The following is a 17492-nucleotide window of genomic DNA, read 5'->3' on the forward strand; positions in this document are numbered from 1 at the left end:
ACGCCAAGCGTCGTCAATGGCACTGGAAGATGAGCATTCACAACCAGTCTTTCGAATATAAGAGAAATGGATGTCTATCGTTGTCAATAGCAGCCAATTGGAGTTAATTTTGTGTCACTTCCACGTATTTTAAAGATACTTACAGTACATGTCACTTCCTATTAATTTTGTATCATTTCATGTTGGGTTTTTTTGGGGGGGGGGCGGCATTTCCAGGCTGCTGCTTGTTGTTTTGGAGCATTTCCAGGTTACTTCCTGAGGATATGGTGTCACTTCCTGAGGGTTTTGTGGCATTTTTGGGTCACTCCTTGTTAACTCTTTGGCTGTCATTGACTGTGCGAGACGTCCAATCCATTTTGACTGGGAAGGGTGCAAATGAACGAATGTAACTGCACACACAAAAGTGAGCCAAGTGCAGTATTACATGCACTCAATCACACAAATTACAAATCTCCGGTTTTATGGTGCCTATGTCACAATAAAAGCATGAAGTTTTGTGCCTGTCAGGCAGAACAACCCTGTGGGCCGGATGACAACCCTGGCAGACCGCTTCTGGCCCATGGGCCGTACATTTGACACCAGTGGTTTAGGCCATCCAAGAGCTCACCATTCAGCAGAATCTCCCGTCTGCCAGCAAGAAAATGAAAATGATGATGTTAAGCATTTGAGCTGTAATGTGCAGGCATGAAAATCTCTCACCTTTCGGCGAAATTCGCCGTTTTGAAGTCAAAAAGGGCGACCTACGTGAATTGCGTAGATCCGAGGAGAAATTCTTTTTGCAAGGGGGGGGGGTCGGGAGGTTTTATTTAATCATTATTATTATCATCATGTGATTAACTTAGTACGTAAACTGAGCACTTAAGAACACAGTCAGCAAATCCTTCTAGATGCTTCGCTGACGAGAACCAATCATCGGCCCAAGCTGCGTTCCATTATTCCAAACGCGCGCACTCCTTACGCGTGTACATGGAGTGCTCGGAGAGCCTTCGGTTGCATTGCAAAGCAGCGAAAACAAAAAGCAGGCCTTATCCACATCGGGGCAGACCAGAGCGCAGCATACAGACTTGCCTGTATTTGCCAGCAGATTGAATTTGGCGAGTAATGGTTTCAATCGTTTTCACGTTTTGCGATATAAAAAAGTTACTGCCATTCGTTGCAGCTTGCGTTGAACACTGCCAGAGCTAGCCAAATCTCCCATGAAAAAAAATAGCTCCCGTTAAATTGGCGTCAAGCTTGTGTATTTAGCGGTAATATAAACGAAGAAACACACTGTTGAGTCAAATTAAGTGGCATTCTCTCGGATGGAGGGGGCGCCTCACATCGCTCCCGTCGTCCGCCGGAGACGCGTTATTTACGGCTTGGATTTGAGCCGACGGCCGGTGTCGGCACAACAGCGGCCCGACGAGTGGTGGGAATGAGTCCTGCTTCTTAAAGCTTTTCAGAAATACAGGGATCCCTCGTTTTTCGCGGTTAATGGGGACCAGAACCCGCCGCAATAAGTGAAAACCGCGAAGTAGCGCCCCCCCCCCCCATTTTTTTGTGCATGTTCAATGCATTTATTCAGATTTTACATTGGAAAAAAGATACATATATATGACATGTTTTTTCACTTTTTTCACCAAAGTATCATTTATGAATGGTTTTCAAGCACTTCAAAATGTAAGAATTATGATAACTTTTAAACATGTTACTGCCCCACCGAATAATTTTTAAACAAGAATAAAGTAGTTAGAAAATGCTTGGCTTTATTAAAAGCTTCATAGTGAGTCTACTCAAACCCTCTCAGGCTTTGGTAAACTGTGATTGGCACATGTGCAAAGTTTTTCTTTTTATATATATTTTTTTGTTTGAAGCAACTTATTTGATTGAATAATAAAGACACAAATGTCCTAGCCAAAATGTGGCCCAAACGCAAAACATTACTTAAATGGAAAAATTTGTTTCAATCAAGAAAAATAGTTTTCAAATGCTTTTTTTTGTCTCAAATTTATTATTGCAATCAAAAACATTTTTTTTTTATTGAAGCTACTTTTTGGGATTAAAAATATATACTGTATTTTGATTGAAGCAACTTTGTTTTTGATAGAAGTAACTTTGTTTTTTGATTGAATAATAAAAACACAAATCTAACTCCATCGTTATTGAGTGAGAAAGAAATTAAGAAAGCTTTAAAACTAAAAGCCACCGGGGAGTCTGTTTGTTTTTTTAAATATTTATATTTCATTACATAGACATGCGTCGTAGGGAAGAGAGATTGAGGGATAAAAAAAGGAGTTAGATGAGGCTGCTAAAGGCAGTGGATACCTCATCAGCTGGGTGAATAGCAGACCTGGTAAGAACAAGTTTGCAAGGATAGTCGGGTATTAAATCCAATTATAAACACAATTACAATGTTATTTTTCTTTAAGATTTTTATGTCATTGCTTTTTTAATCATTAGGTGCTAGAGTTGTTAAGTATGGATAATAATGAAATAATAGTTTTAAGAAAACTGTGCTGTTGGCGGCTCAGTGACCATCTGATGTGGTTTGTTCTCAGATGAACAAGTTGAGGAAGGAAGTTTTGATGCAGAGGTTGAAGGAAGAAAAGAGGCAGACTGACTGAGTCACAGCCAGAAAGTGTTGATGACAGTTTTGATTTCTATTCACTGTTGCCCCCTCCCAATTAAAGTATGTCACAGTCGCAGCCAATTATTATCTAAAGCTGGTTAAAATTTAAGTTATGTTGTTTTAAGGTGTATTCAATACTTGTTCATGTGCCCCTTTTGATCTACGAGCACCCACCCCTCCACCGGTCTCTGCATGGCCCTGCTGAAACACAGTGTGGGTCGACAGAGCTCAATATTTTGTTGGGGTGTACAATACAGTGTACTGGAACATATTTCCTCCACACCCTTCTCACCTTTTTAACCCCTGACCCATTTTCATGCCTGAATGTGGTAATCTTACCCATTGCACCCACCTCTGTGCTACAGTTTCCTCTGCTGAGAAAGATTGTTCTGCTTCACCAAGTGATTCATCTTTGTCCTGCAAAAAACGTCAGTCATCATCCAAACTGAAATATGTTCACTCACTGGTTCTGAAATGCTGTGTTAGCAGGTTTTACAATCAGAGTTGTTTTTATACAGTATATAGTGAGTGAACCCCCTCAATATGGTGGTTAATATTTAAAGCTTCTGCTATACTACAGATATATATTTTTTTGTCTTTTGGACAGCCTTATAGTCCCAAAATAATAGTGTATAACTCAAAATTAGTTTAAAAAAGTAAGTTTAATTAGAATAATTGCTTTGAAAATCTGGATGGTATCATTTAAAATTTAAATGTACTGTAGTGTTGAATGTATGTGATATTTAGTCTCCAACAGTAGTATTCGAAAATTGTAAATATATATTTTTCACACTTGTGCATGTATTAGTCTTTTTTTTTTCTTACCTAGACACAAGTAGATTTTATAACGCCTCAAAGTTTACAGTATAGTGATCCCTCATTTATCGCTGTTAATGGGGACCAGAACCGACTGCTTAAAGTGAAAAAACTTGAAGTAGTGTCAGCCCCGCCCCCATTTTTATCTACAATTTTTTGTCTATATATAATATAAATATATGTATATAAAACTATAAATGCATATGTTATCATTAGAACATTAAAGAATAGTTTGAAAGATCTAGATAAAATAAATATTATTAATATAAAAAAAACAAATAATGTATAAACAATATAAATAATGCTTACTGTACATTCATAAACTCTCGTGTGTGTAGAAGTGTTCATATATACATAGAAGTAAATAAAGTGTACATAAATGTTTGTAGAAGTCTTATATTCTTTTAAGAAGTTACGTACAACAAGATTATAAAATCTGCAATGCACTGTGGGCGCGAAAATTGAGCCGCAAAGTAGCGAGTGATTATTGTATATCAATCTTTAGGTCTGACGCTACACTTACACATATACAAACTATTTTTGCCGCACGGATTCAAAAAGTTTTTTCCCCGCCTGCTATCACCACTTAAACTCTAGTGCTGGGGTCAGCAACCCGCGGTTCTAGAGCCGCATGAGGCTCATCAGCGCTCCCCTAGTGGCTTTCGGGAGCTTTTCAAAAATGTTTGAAAATGGAAAGAGATGGGGGAGGGAAATATATTTTTTGTTTTAATATGGTTCTGTAGGAGGACTATTGTACTTTGACATTGGAACAACTTTGTTTCACTGGTCAAACCCATCTCTTCATCTAAACGGATGGTGTGAGATAAACATCTATTGCCTACGCTTCTTAATTCTTTCCTGTCTAGTGTTGCTCAAAGTGTTGTATAGCCATCAAGGAGAGTGGTGGTTGGACTAAAGTTCATGACTCCTTGGGAATGACATGTTATATACCAGTTATTCAACTTGGATGTACAGTACAGAGCTGTGACGTGATGTTGTAAAGGGACGAGAGGAAGTTGGACCTTTTAGGTTTGATACAAATCATGTTCCTCTATGTGGGTCCAGCTCATATTCCAGCTCATTGTTCATATTTATAATGCATTTTCTCTTAGGAAATAATGAAATTCACTCATTAGTGACTGTTTTATGGTAGTTGCTGGCTAAAAACTGACATTTACTTTTATTGTGAATATAGAAAGAGGATTGGTTGAGCTCTTTGGTAGAAAGGAAACCTTTGGCACAAGTAATGGAAGAACAAATTGAACCTTAGCCTTCAGTTTTAGTTTTGGTTATATTCAATTTAGATTTGCCTCAGCCACAGATTTCCACACCAGTTTTGTCAGTCCTGCAGCTTCTAGTCTTTGGGTTAGGCCCGAATCGCTGTCTCTGTAATTTGTGAGACAAAGGACTCTTTTCAGGCAGAACTAGGGTGTATTCATGAATTTACAGAGAATTTGCAGATTATTATTAGAATTTCTGTGGAATGCGCCTTACCTTTTGAAAGTTAACTATAGGATAGAAATAATTTGGATGTTGTTGCACCAAACTGTTTACTTGCTTTACACTCAATTTTTTTCCCTTACACATCGGATGGTTAAATAATATTTACACCAAATGAGAACTATTCTCATGTGGCATTATTAGAATATGACTGTATTTTGCAATGAGTAGAAACACACCAAAATAAATCAACACCTTAAAACCCCCTTTTGACACAGGACTTTATGTTTGTACAAGGTGCCAGACATTTCCTGCAAAGCACATTCAGCTCCCTCATGAGTAAAAACGGGTCACTCTTGAGTCAATATATGCAGTATAGGTATTGATTTTGAGTATGTATTGTTATGTTGTCAACCCTTTTCCAACTGACTGTCAGTGTTCTTTACACAAGTATTTAAAGGCCGTGGAGTTACTTGACTTGATATCACAATTGGGACTGCTGAAGAAACAAAAGCTTTCCATGTGTTACTCAAAGGCTTTCTTGCACAAGGAATCTATCAATTTCCCCAGTCTTGGAGTAATTTGTGGAAAAGGGAGAGAGGAAAAAAGGGGAAAAACATCTCTGAAGTTAAGTGAGCTAAGTAATTTCTTCCATCTGCTGTGCACATTTCTGCTGGCTCATTCTCCTTTAAATGTAAAGTGGCATAGCAGAACAGAAGACTCAGCCACAAGAGTTTGGGAATGACAGAGTGGAGAAGGGTAGTCCTCTCCAAGGGCAATGGGCAGGGAAGGCTAGGACACTAGGCCTCACAAGGGGGACGAAGAGTATCTGATGCCCTGCCATTCATTCAGTGCCAAACCGTCTACTGAGTGCTGCTTTGCTTTGGAATGCCCTTCACTAAACCAGTGAAGGGAGATTATCCCACATCAATCCAATCTCTGCTGGCTGAATGGCTTGTGATTGTGATTGTATTGACTCATTAGGCAATAGTAAATTGAACCATTTATTAATCAAGTCCCTTTGACTTTGCCCTTGTGGAGTCAGTCAGCTGTAATAATTTATCAGTATGCATGGAGAGAATCCATCAACTGAGAATAATAAATCAATGATCAAAGATTGTATTCACTGAAAAGGGATGCCTCACCCTCGTTCCATTAATCATCAAACCTACTCTCCTTGGATTGAACCACCTGGCAACCTAAATACACATTAAAATATATGCAGTTAAAAAATGTTGAGTGAATGATCAAGTAAGCAGTTTGTGAGTTGTCTGATTCACTTTTCAGTGGCAATTGTCAGAAATTTGACACTGATCTTGCTCAGCCTAGCCAGAGTTAAACTAAATTTTCTGTAGCATCTCTATCGTTTTGACCCTGTTGATGGTTGTGGCTACAACAGGTTGCTGAATGCCTTACACTGTTGTTTTCGCAGCACTGTTTGCCCTTCCTGTTTTACAGTGAAATGCACGATCTGTCAGACAATATAAAGGTGGCAGCGGAAGTGCAATTAATGTTAAAACAACAGGAATATGAAAAAAGTGTCTTTTCTTTAGCAAGTACCTCTCAAGAGGCTGCTATTGAATACGAAGGAAGTTAGGAAGCAAAAACACACAATTTGATTACCGGTAGTTAATTGTTTAGCAAAGAGAAACCTCTTAGTGCGATTCACTTTGTCACTGAGATCTACAGTACTTCTCGTTGGTCAGTTCTCTTTTAAGCCACTCCCTGTTTCCATATTCTCACTGCTCTTGTGCTCCAATCTGCTGTGGTCAGTGAGGCAGCACAGTCTGTTCAGCCGATGTTCACATAGCTTCTCCCTCTACTGCACTTGCTATTATTCTTCCCCGTCTGTTTAAACATTTGCAGATATTGCCTTTCCGTCTCTTTTTGAGAAAGGTGACAATTTGGGTGTTGGCCTTTGACATGAATTTTCCCCCTCACAACATGATATAAAGTGAAAGGGAATTTAATACTTAAAACATACCTGTATGTACAGCAAATACTGTAATATTTCAGTCTCTGCAAAGAACCTGCAACAAAATGTAATCTATCATTCTAATCTTCAATGAATTCCCTTTGGTTTACCTGTTTATTTGCGCCATGTGAATGGGTAGACGCTGCACAATATATCTCAGGCAGAGGATTGCAGCAAGGCTATAACTCATCAGTGGTGTATGAGAGCTGAGCCAAGCATGTCTTAGATCACTCCGCTCTCTTCCTGAGAAGCTTCAGATCCTGTGACTCAGGCTTCCTCTTCTTTGCCTGATCCCCGGTCTGGACGCATTTACACACGTGATTGTTATGTAGACATGCACACAACATTGCAAAAAACAAAACAGCTTGAACGTAAAAATAATGTTGATATATTTCTGGTTGCTTTTAAACTTAAATAACATTCAATTAAGCATATTCTCAGATATGCTGAAAGTCCACCTGGTTCTCATTGGGGATACAGAGGCAACTAACCAAACAGTGATCTCACCACCAATAACTCCACTCTGCTTCATTGCCTTGGCCCTTACAACAGAAGTTTACTATAGATGACTGTTGTTTCTCCTGTTCTTATAATCAAAGGTTGTATGCAATAATTTTGGGGTTACTATTGCCTCAAAGCAATATTATGTGAAACCAGAAAGAGAAAACTATTGCAGCTGTATTGTAACGTTACAATTTTTGCGTTATTTGATGGAGGTCTTGGATGACAGATATTGTAAAAAAGCTCACAGTTTGAACCATATGTATTATTTGCACGCAGAAAATAGGTATTTAGTTTAAAACAGACACAAAACATGCACTATGGAGCACATCTCTATAGTATATACGTATATGCTGTAGCTCAGGGTCCCCAAAACTATTCCACATTAGGACGACACCTTTACTCCAATCTAGTGTCTTACAAGTGCAATCATTTGATTGTAGTCTGGTGCTGCTTGTTTTAACAGAAACCTCATTGGTTAAACGGTCTCGGCTCGATCAGTAGGAACAAAAACGAGGACCCACAGCGGCCCTTGAGGACCAGTTTGGGCCACCCCTTCTCCACCTCTATAACTAAGGTTGTTGTCTGTCTCTAAAAGTGCGCTACAATGAATTGGTAAAACTTCAGTCCAGTTGTAGCATACCTTTCATCTGAAGTCAGCTGGGATAGGCTTTAGCTCTCTAATGACCAAAACCAAACCAAAATGATAATTGTTATAGAAAATGTGTGGATAGACAGATGTACTATTGTGAAAGAACACTTATTTTCTCTACCATGACACAGCATTACCTCGTTAAACCTCCGGATGAACCATGACGCATTCCCTGCTGCATAGATGGAATGTAAGGGTGAAAAAGTCACAGCTCATCTTTGGCTGATCTTCCCTATTAGGTTTCTTCTCTGCTGCAGTACCAGAACATGTGGAGTTGCTGTCCTGTCCCATGGTTACATGCATCTGTGCATGTATTGACAGTGACAAGATAAGTTTTCTCATTTCTTCAGTCGAACAAGACAACTTCTTGTGTATGAGCTATGAATCATTTGAGGCAAGCATGCACACACAGCCTATCGTTTGCTCTAACTTAAGACATAGCATGTTTTCCTTGGTGCAGGCCAAGAAAATATTTTCCATTCACTGGATTTTGAGTGGATTTTAGTTCAGTGTAGCTCAACCAGTCATTGGCTGTATAGTCATTAATCAGCCCTGATACAAGAAAATCACAAATCGCGCATCAAGGATCAATAGATCCTGGCCCATGTTTCATAACCACTGGGTTAATACTGGCTGAGTGAATAGGACTTTAAAATTAGTTTCAACAAGAAGAAGCAGAACAACAACCACTTGAGTGGCGATTTGACAGTCCCCAGCCTGTAAAAATGCTTTATCAATCCTCTTGGGGACTCAATAGTTTGGCGGTCATACAAAATTTGATAGTGAAGTACTATTTTCATCTAGTCTTTACTCTGCAGATTTTTTTTTCTTTTATAAATATTAGTAGGCTATTGAATATTTTTGCTTGATGAATAAATCGTGTTACACACCTCAACTTAGGCAGCATCTCCACTCGTCTGCGGGACAATCAGATTTTAGATGGGACTCACGCATGACTCGGTGAAATTAAACACACTCAAGTAGAAAACTTCGGTGTCAGGATAAGCGATGAGACAGCATAGAATAGGATGCCAACATACTCACACTCACATGGGTTTCACACAAATATTGGGTTCTTGACTACCTGGCTAATTTATGTACACTTCACCCCTCCCAATCACTTATCTCTCAGACCCCCCCCCCCCCCCCCACATGGTGTCAACCAGAACTACAGCTAGCTAACGATAGCACCAACATATTCATAGTTAGTTAGAGTAGGTGTTTAATGTATTTCTTGTTGTTTGTGCTTCTTCTGTCTCTCGCTCCCACTTTTCTTCTGTTCCGCCATAACCCCTTCTTGTTCGCTGCTTTCTCCTAATAAATGAGGTACGTTGGATGTGTGTTGGATGGATGTATGTCATACCCCCATGTGATACATTTAAGCATGCTTCGGATCAATTGGACACTCAGATCTCCATTCTCAGTGCCAAGCAGCTGAACAGGACAGGTTTTAAAAAAAAAAATGTGGCTGAGGAGAGGGAAGTCTGGGCTTCCCTGCTAAAGCTGCTGCCCCGCGACCTGACCCCGGATTAACCGGTAGATGATGGATGGATAAATGGTACTTAAGTATTTGTCAGTAATATCATGAAAAAGTGTTGAAATTAGTCAATTAAAATGCTAATCTGATTCTCGAGTCCTGTGAATAGGGTGATGCGTAAAGATTAATGTTTCATAGTGTTTGGTAATTATACAGTTGAATGTGTTGTTTTGTTACGTTGTTTTTTTTTTTAAATATTGATTTACGTTTGTATTGCACAAACATTGAGACTTGAAAAGGAACATTATCAGTCAAAGAACACATTTATCGTTATCTGGAAATAGCACCTTTTACCACACGGATCTTGTGACATTCTTTATCCTCAAGCTAAGTAAATGAACCATTGCCTTTGAGCTCTAACTGGTTGAATGTTTCCTTTCGTAACATCATTCTAGTTAATTCCTTATCAAGACTGTTAAAAGGTTAGGTAGGTTCTAGAGCAGGGTTCACTAAATCCGGACCTCGGTGCCACTTTTCCTGTCGTGTTTTCCATGTCTCCCTCCTCCAACACACCTGAATCAAAATAATCATGATCATTATCATGCTTCTGGAGAGGTTGCTGATGACATAATCATTTGATTCAAGTGTGTTAGGGGAGAGAGACGTGGAAAACACGACAGGAAAAGTGGCACCGAGGTCCGGATCTAGTGAACCCTGTTCTAGAACAATGTTAGATGGAATTTAAAGATCGCTGGATTGTTCCTACAATTTTGCCTAAGTCCTGTCGATTTGTCATGAAACAACACACCAAGGGCCGGATTTAGCAACATCCCAAATAGCAGGGGCTAAATTGTGTGTACGCTCTTAACAGACTGTGCTGTTAATGTGCATTTTACATGTTTTAATCAAGCTCGCTGCACATTTGACTTGGACCAGAGCATCACAAATGAAAATGACTGGCAACTATGGGGCACCTTAGACCATACACTGATCAATTTGACAATATACCCTACGATGTGAAATGCGCCAACCTGCCGTGACTTTTGAGACTCCATGTACAGTATATTATACTGTATCACTTGTTAAAAAACATTTTAAAAATTGTGTCAGTCAAGGAAGGTGTGAGGTTTCCTACACAAAGAGGACGTGGGTTTGAATAAAGGGATTGTGCAGACACTTTTAAAAGGAGAGTTTCCTCCCCTTCACATGAATAAATTCTGCAAGTGCCACTAGTGTCCCAGTGTTTTAGGCTATGTTTAAAAAATACCTTATTTCACATTTGTCTGGATTTTCCACCTCATACACACCTTCCTTTTTTACTCTGTTTTCCCAACTCTGTCTCACTTTGCTGCTCATAAGAGGATTTAACATATCAATTGTAGAGTTGATCATTTAACAAAAGCTTACTACTGCAAAGCTCCTTTACACTTGTCTTTCCAGGCTGACTTGTAGACCTCACACGCAGATTCACAGCTCGGAGGTCTTTGGTGTGCATGTGTGGTCACTACCACTCAGTTCCATTGATTTCAGTTTGAAGTAGACTAAAGGCATGCAGAGTCGCTATGGACTCCAAGGATGTATAGAATGCCATGTGTTGGTAGGGCTGCATAAGGGATAATAATGACTACTTGGTTTCCACCTGGTCTTATTAAATGCAGGAAGGAAGCAGCATTGACACGAGAATGCATGCAGGTATGCATTGTTGGAACCTGCCAGTCTATTGTTCTTGCACCCCTGGCTTCCACTTGGTTTGATGAGGTATGGAACAAAAGAATTATCTTCTTTCCTCTCACCTTGCAGATTTTGCTGGTGTAGAATGGGATCTGATGTCTGTGGAAATTTTTGCATCGAATGCGAGTGTGAACGGCTGTCTGAGTTTCAAAGCTGGTATGTCACTGGAGTGAAAACCTCTGGGACACAGCAGTCACCACAGGAAGGATGCCCCCTACTCTCTTTGCCCACCAAGTGTTCAAGGTTTAATGAAAGCGGTACTGACGATAACCTCAGAGGGTAATGAGGTAAGGTGTAATATAGTGAAAATGAGTTGAAATTAGTAAATTAAAATTTATCTATAGGTCCTGAAATAGTAGGTAGTGGGTATAATAGGTAAGTAGGTATCTGAAATTTGTACAGTAGGTACTGGATGTAGCTGGGAGCACTGAGCTTGTGGCTGTCTGGCATACAGTAGATGGAATAAACCCTTGTAATGTGTTCTATTTTATTTTTATGGGGGCTTGATTTAATAGGGAATTTCAAAATTCTATTGAATTGTATGACATTACTACTGTGAGAATTTTTGCTGTAATAAGTACGGCAAAACAAATTTAGATGAAAATCTAATTGCAAATTTTGTGGCAGATATCGCAATCTCTATTTGAATCGCGATTTTATTAAATTTAGCTTCAGTGTTCCACGTTATGAACTTTGGTTTGGTCTTCTGGTTTGGTGTCTTTTCCTAAAAGGGACCAAATTGTGGTTTCATCATAACTAGTTCATGTCCAGAATTAGTTTTTACATTGTGACTGTTCAGTCCTTCATCTATGGTGATGCAAGCCTCTCATACACAAATATTTTTCCAACCAGGGGTGCACATAAGGCGTATGCGCACTGGACGCAGACAAACGCGCTGGCCCTCAACGGGTTCCATACGCTTTTGCGTACCGATGGCTGACCACTGCGGCGGACACCAGAAAATCACTTCTCAAAATGTCAAAGAGGCAGGCCCCACTGAGTAATTATTTCCGTGTTCCCCTGCTCCCGTCAAAAGACAGACAGACGACAGAGATGTCACTGGAGCTACCGGGAAAAAAAGGACTTTTGCTGAAAAGTGGCTGCAGGAGGTACCATGGCTAGAAGCAAATGTTGCTCGCACGGAAATGTGGTGCAACATTTGCCGGGAGAATCCCAATGTCGTTAATAAGAGCAGCGCATTTTATGTAGGGTCAAAGAATTTTAGCCATCCAAACTTTGAATAGCACGAAAAAAAACAGCATGTGGCAATTAAGCAAACTATCGATGTCACACAGGACCCCACTCGCCCTATGGACAAGTGGCGGAAAAAAGTTATTGAAGAACAGTGCCATGCACTGACAAACATGTTTTTGCTCGCATTTCACAAAGCTAAACATGCACGTTCAATGAGCTCTTATGAGGAGGACATCCCACTTTTGCAAAGGCTTGGAGTTAATGTGGGAGCCGCATATGAATGCCCTTTATTTTGAATTAGTGCTTTTATGTTTATTTCTTTACATTTCACTTCAAAGTAATGGCATTTTTTTTTGCCAGTTGATGTTAATCAAGCGTTAATTGTTTATATAATTAATTAAAGGTAATTGGCTCTAAGTAAAGCTTGTCATAATTTTATCGCATCAGGCGGGTCGGCTCTCAAGCTCAATGGGGACCAAGTCACATCTCCAGGTCCTCCTCTGAGAACCTGGGCAAAAAAAGATATGTGCACCCCTGTTTCCAACTCTATTATTGTGTCTTTCTCTGTATTGGCATTTTGGCAGCTATGAACTTGCAGGTGTCTTAACATGCCGTATGCACATAGTCAGTGACAGCCCTGACACTTGCATTGTCACGGGGCGCTCAATGTGTGTGACCTTGGTTCACAGGGAAACAGATGTTAGATCCCCCAGTGACACTCTGCTTGGCATGGTATTGAGGTGAAGCTCTAATCATAATCAAAGTGCCATGGACTTACTCTTGAATACCACTGATTCAGGACAATTCCAAACATCCATCTGGTTTTGATCTGCTACCACATCCTATCCCCCATCTTTGAAACATGACTCTTTTATGTCTTCAGAAATGGAGGTGGAGGGGATATGAGAGCAATACAACCAAATAATGTCTATTAGGACTGCCCACATCGCGATAAGAATCTGAGGACATGAATAGGATCCCTCCCCCCCAAAATGGCATGTCTTTTTACCAGCACGTATTGAACGATTTTATCAATTTATAAATCTGTAATGTTTTTGGGACTTCACAACCACTGTGTAAGACTGGACACTTTTTGCAACCATAAAAGAAAGCGCATGTCAGTCAGGGAAGGCTGTGTTTGCGACAGAAAGAGGATGTGGGCACGAATCAATAGAAAATTGGTGATGTGTTATTCAAAAAGAATAAACTGACATTATGGCTCATTCCTCCAGCTGGTCATGGAATGAGTCTGTGACCCTTTCAAAGATTTTTTTTTGTAAGTTTTGAATGGCTAACTTGGGGATGCGGTCATCGTGTGGCAAGAGGGCCTAAGGCCTTGCCGTTTTTTTGTTTTGTTTTGTTTTTATTTTGTTTTGTTTTTGTATGGGTATAGAAAAGACTGTTCATGTTCCACGGATATCCATTAACCTCAATGACCTGAAACCAGTTCTCAATTGTGATTCCCCAGTATCTTCAAGTTACTTACCTCCTCTTCTATGCTGTCTTCTTATTCTTTTTTGGTCCTTATTCACTCTACTGTTAAATCATGAGCAGTCCATGACCTGGACAGACTTTGTCTAGATACCAGGAGCAAATAAGTCAGGACTGATCTGTATCACCATGTGCTTTACAAAGCTCTCTGTCTCCAATAATTTTTGCATGACGAAATAACAATGCTGATATGACTAAGTAGGTTTAGTGATTTGTACATAAAATAGCTTCTGTCCCGTACAAGACTGGACAAGTATCTCAAACTAACTGGTCTTTTCACTTCTTTTCAGTTCCCAGAGTGTGGCTTCTTTGGCATGTACGACAAGATCTTGCTATTCCGCCATGACCTGAATGATGAAAACATCCTGCAGAGGTTGACCTCAGCAGAAGACATCCACGAGGGAGACCTAATTGAGGTGGTGCTCTCTGGTATGTATGCCGTCTTGAAACTTGTTTTTTGCATATTGAGAAATGCATCCAAATGGCAAAAGCTCAAAGAAATTGCTATTTGGTTTCTTAAGATAGCTGCACTTCAAATGACGTCTAACACAATGTGAGGGATTCAGAAAATCTTTTTTTTTTTTTTTTTTTTTTGAGTGATTGATCTTGTGTCACGACTTTCGCTTCAAGAACATTATCGTCAGTCGCAACATAGCGACCCTCTGAGATTGACAAATTTAAACTATGAACAGCTTTTCTTTATTTTACAAACACAAAAAAAAGGAAAAATTATGTTTTGGTTAAGACAACCTGCTACTGGAAATAGACATTGATGGTGGGCATGCTGGATTCTATCATGAAATCAAAAAGCCGCATGTTGACATGACACAATGCAAACACTTCATTGTATCCTTTGTGTCAAATGTGCGTTATTATTTTGTAATAAGAAATCTTGTCCCTAGCTGGTAACTACCAGATGATGAAGTACTGTTTGTAGTGGAGTATCGCAAACTAATCCTTTGGCCTAAGCAGTTGCATTAAGCCAGTAGGTAAAAATAAAAATAATAATAATAATATTGTGATATTAAAAGTGCCTCAACATCATTTTGGTCTTGTCTCAGTATAAAATATTGAACCCTTGTTGCTTAAAGTTTGTTTTGATCGACTTTAGCCTAGCGTTTATGGTCTGTGGTATGCAAGGAACATCTTCCCATCGCCTTCTCACAGCATCATTGTTTTCAAGACTGACTTTGTGCTTTCAAGCTTGCAGCTAACCTGGAATAGTCGTGGTACACAAATGTGCCGTGACAAAGTGAAAATCCGGTCCACATTTATATTTTAGGTGCACATACAAACTTAATTACCATTTATGTGCACCTCCGGCTGTGTTTGCCATTTGATTAACAGATGACCAGTCCAAGCTATAGACAGTATTTTGTCCAAAGTCTGCTGGGATAGACTCCAGTTCCTTACAAAACTGAACAGATACATGGTATAGAAACTGGATTGATTTTGCATCCGGAGAGATGGAACGTAATAAAAGTCATATTAAAATATTTGTAAAATTGACATCAACCAAATAACTGGCCATCCCGTTCATCTTTTCGTCTATTTTCTATGCTGCTAATCCTATTTGGGATTGCGGAAAATGGAGATGAGCCTAGATAACTTCAGGAACCTTAAAGCAGAAGGTCAGAATTCATGACATTAGGCTTAATCTTTGAGCTAGCAGGGGTTTAATTAATCGTTGGAGTTGATTTCAACAAATTCCATGCAGTTTTTTAGTTATTTATAAATTTCAGGGCTCCTAAGTGGCTAAGCTAGCGCGAATCAATGGTCCCATCCTAACGTGCCAATAAAAAAACAATATTAACAGATCTAACATAGTCAAATAAATTCAAAATGTAGATCGTTGTTCAAAATACCCATGCGGCCAAAGCAATGTCACACCAAACTGCCGTAATTAATTTATTTCTGCGGAACTATTTATATTAGATGCGTAATGCGACCACAATAATAATTAAAAACGTCATCCTGAAAATGTAGCCAACACTATTGATTGCATGGGTCATCAGTGATTTTCATGCATGCATCATCAGTGATTTTCATGCATGCATATGTTGTTTTTTATTGGCATGCTAGGATGGGCCCATTGACTCGCGCTAGCTTAGCCACTGCGGAGCCCTGAAACTAATAAATAAATAAATAACTGCTGCGGGTCGTGACCGAAAGAACAAGATCTCGAATACAAACGGTCGAAATGAGTTTCCTCCGCAGGGTGTCCGGGCTCTCCCTCAGAGATAGGGTGAGAAGCTCGGTCATCCGGGAGGGACTCTGTGTTGAGCCGCTACTCCTCCGCGTTGAGAGGAGCCAGTTGAGGTGGCTCGGGCATCTGGTTCGGATGCCTCCTGGATGCCTCCCTTGAGAAATGTTCCGGGCATGTCCCACCGGCGGGAGGCCCCGGGGACAACTCAGGACACGCTGGAGAGACCGTGTTTCTCTGCTGGCCTGGGAACGCCTTGGGATCCCGCCGGAGGGGCTGGTTGAAGTGGCTGGGGAGAGGGAAGTCTGTGCTTCCCTGCTTATCCTGCTCTTGCACTCTGCATCAAGCACTTTAATGGGTGCTGACTACGTAGTGTTGTTGGAATTCCTATCTAAATTTTGTTGTTATCCTGACAATGACTAATAAACTCTGAATGTGAATGTAATGCTGCTGCGAACCGACCTCAGAAAAAGCGGCGGATAATGGATGGATGAATGGATGGATGAATGAATAGACTAACTGCACGAAATTTGTTGAAATCAACTACACCGACAAATTAAACCCCCGCTAACTCGAAGTTTAAGGCTAATGTACAAAATTCTGAACTTCCCCTTTAACTGCGAGTCAAACACAGGACACAAGCAAGATTGTTGCTCTTGGTCAGTTGTTTCCACTGAGTCTTCTACTCGATAAAACTTCTGAGCCTCCTGACCCAAATGATCTAATGTATTGCTCTGATCTTTTCGTCATCAGTGAATGACTACCGGTGAATCAACTGATAGACCTTACTACTTTTTGAGTTATGATAACATTTGCATTATTATTTTGAATCCTTTGTCACACTTTTCCATTAGATGGTTTACCTTAATCGGTTACTCATTTTTATCCTGTGCTACTTCCAGTGAATCACATTATGGTGAAACGCTGATAAATAAAGTACAATATATAAAAATTAGGGAAGTCCCGATCCAATCATGTGATCGTAAATCGGGCCGATTACGCCATTTTTCTTAGGATCGGAATCGGGTGGAAAAGATCGGGTTTTTAAATAAATATATGTATTCAGGTTTTTCTGCGCATGCACGTTCACGTGTTTTTATACACTTCGCCAGCCACTCGAAGGAATGACGAACGAGCCTCAAGAATCGCCGGTCCACTCCTTACCACAGTTCGGAGTTGGGAGCACCGCTTTACCAAAAGGGCAGACTGGTAACAACAGCATGCAGATTGTATTTATTAGAATGATGGATGGTCCCGCTAGGAGAAAAATAAATAAATAAAAAATGGAAACACTGGCCTGTTTACTATAGTGTATGACTGCACTAATCTTACTTACTTTATATTAGGGCTGCAGCTATCGAATATTTTAGTGATCGAGTAAGCGACTGAAAATTTTATCGCTTA

General features: G+C 39.9%; 1 protein-coding gene across 4 annotated transcripts in view; it reads left to right on the top strand.

Moving 5' to 3' along the window:
* The window catches only part of prkd3 (protein kinase D3), a 62549-nt gene that overhangs the window by 13794 nt on the left and 31263 nt on the right, over nucleotides 1-17492 (top strand). For 2 of the 4 annotated variants that reach the window (XM_057859439.1, XM_057859440.1), the window contains exon 3: nucleotides 14176-14314. In XM_057859439.1, coding sequence (XP_057715422.1) covers nucleotides 14176-14314 — 139 coding nt within the window. Of the gene's footprint in view, nucleotides 1-814; nucleotides 1095-8231; nucleotides 9974-10165; nucleotides 11162-11269; nucleotides 11488-14175; nucleotides 14315-17492 lie in introns of those variants that run through there. The other 2 variants (XM_057859441.1, XM_057859442.1) reach the window with 2 other exon arrangements.

This window comes from Corythoichthys intestinalis, chromosome 15, assembly GCF_030265065.1.
Source record: "Corythoichthys intestinalis isolate RoL2023-P3 chromosome 15, ASM3026506v1, whole genome shotgun sequence".
NCBI classification, from domain to species: domain Eukaryota; kingdom Metazoa; phylum Chordata; class Actinopteri; order Syngnathiformes; family Syngnathidae; genus Corythoichthys; species Corythoichthys intestinalis.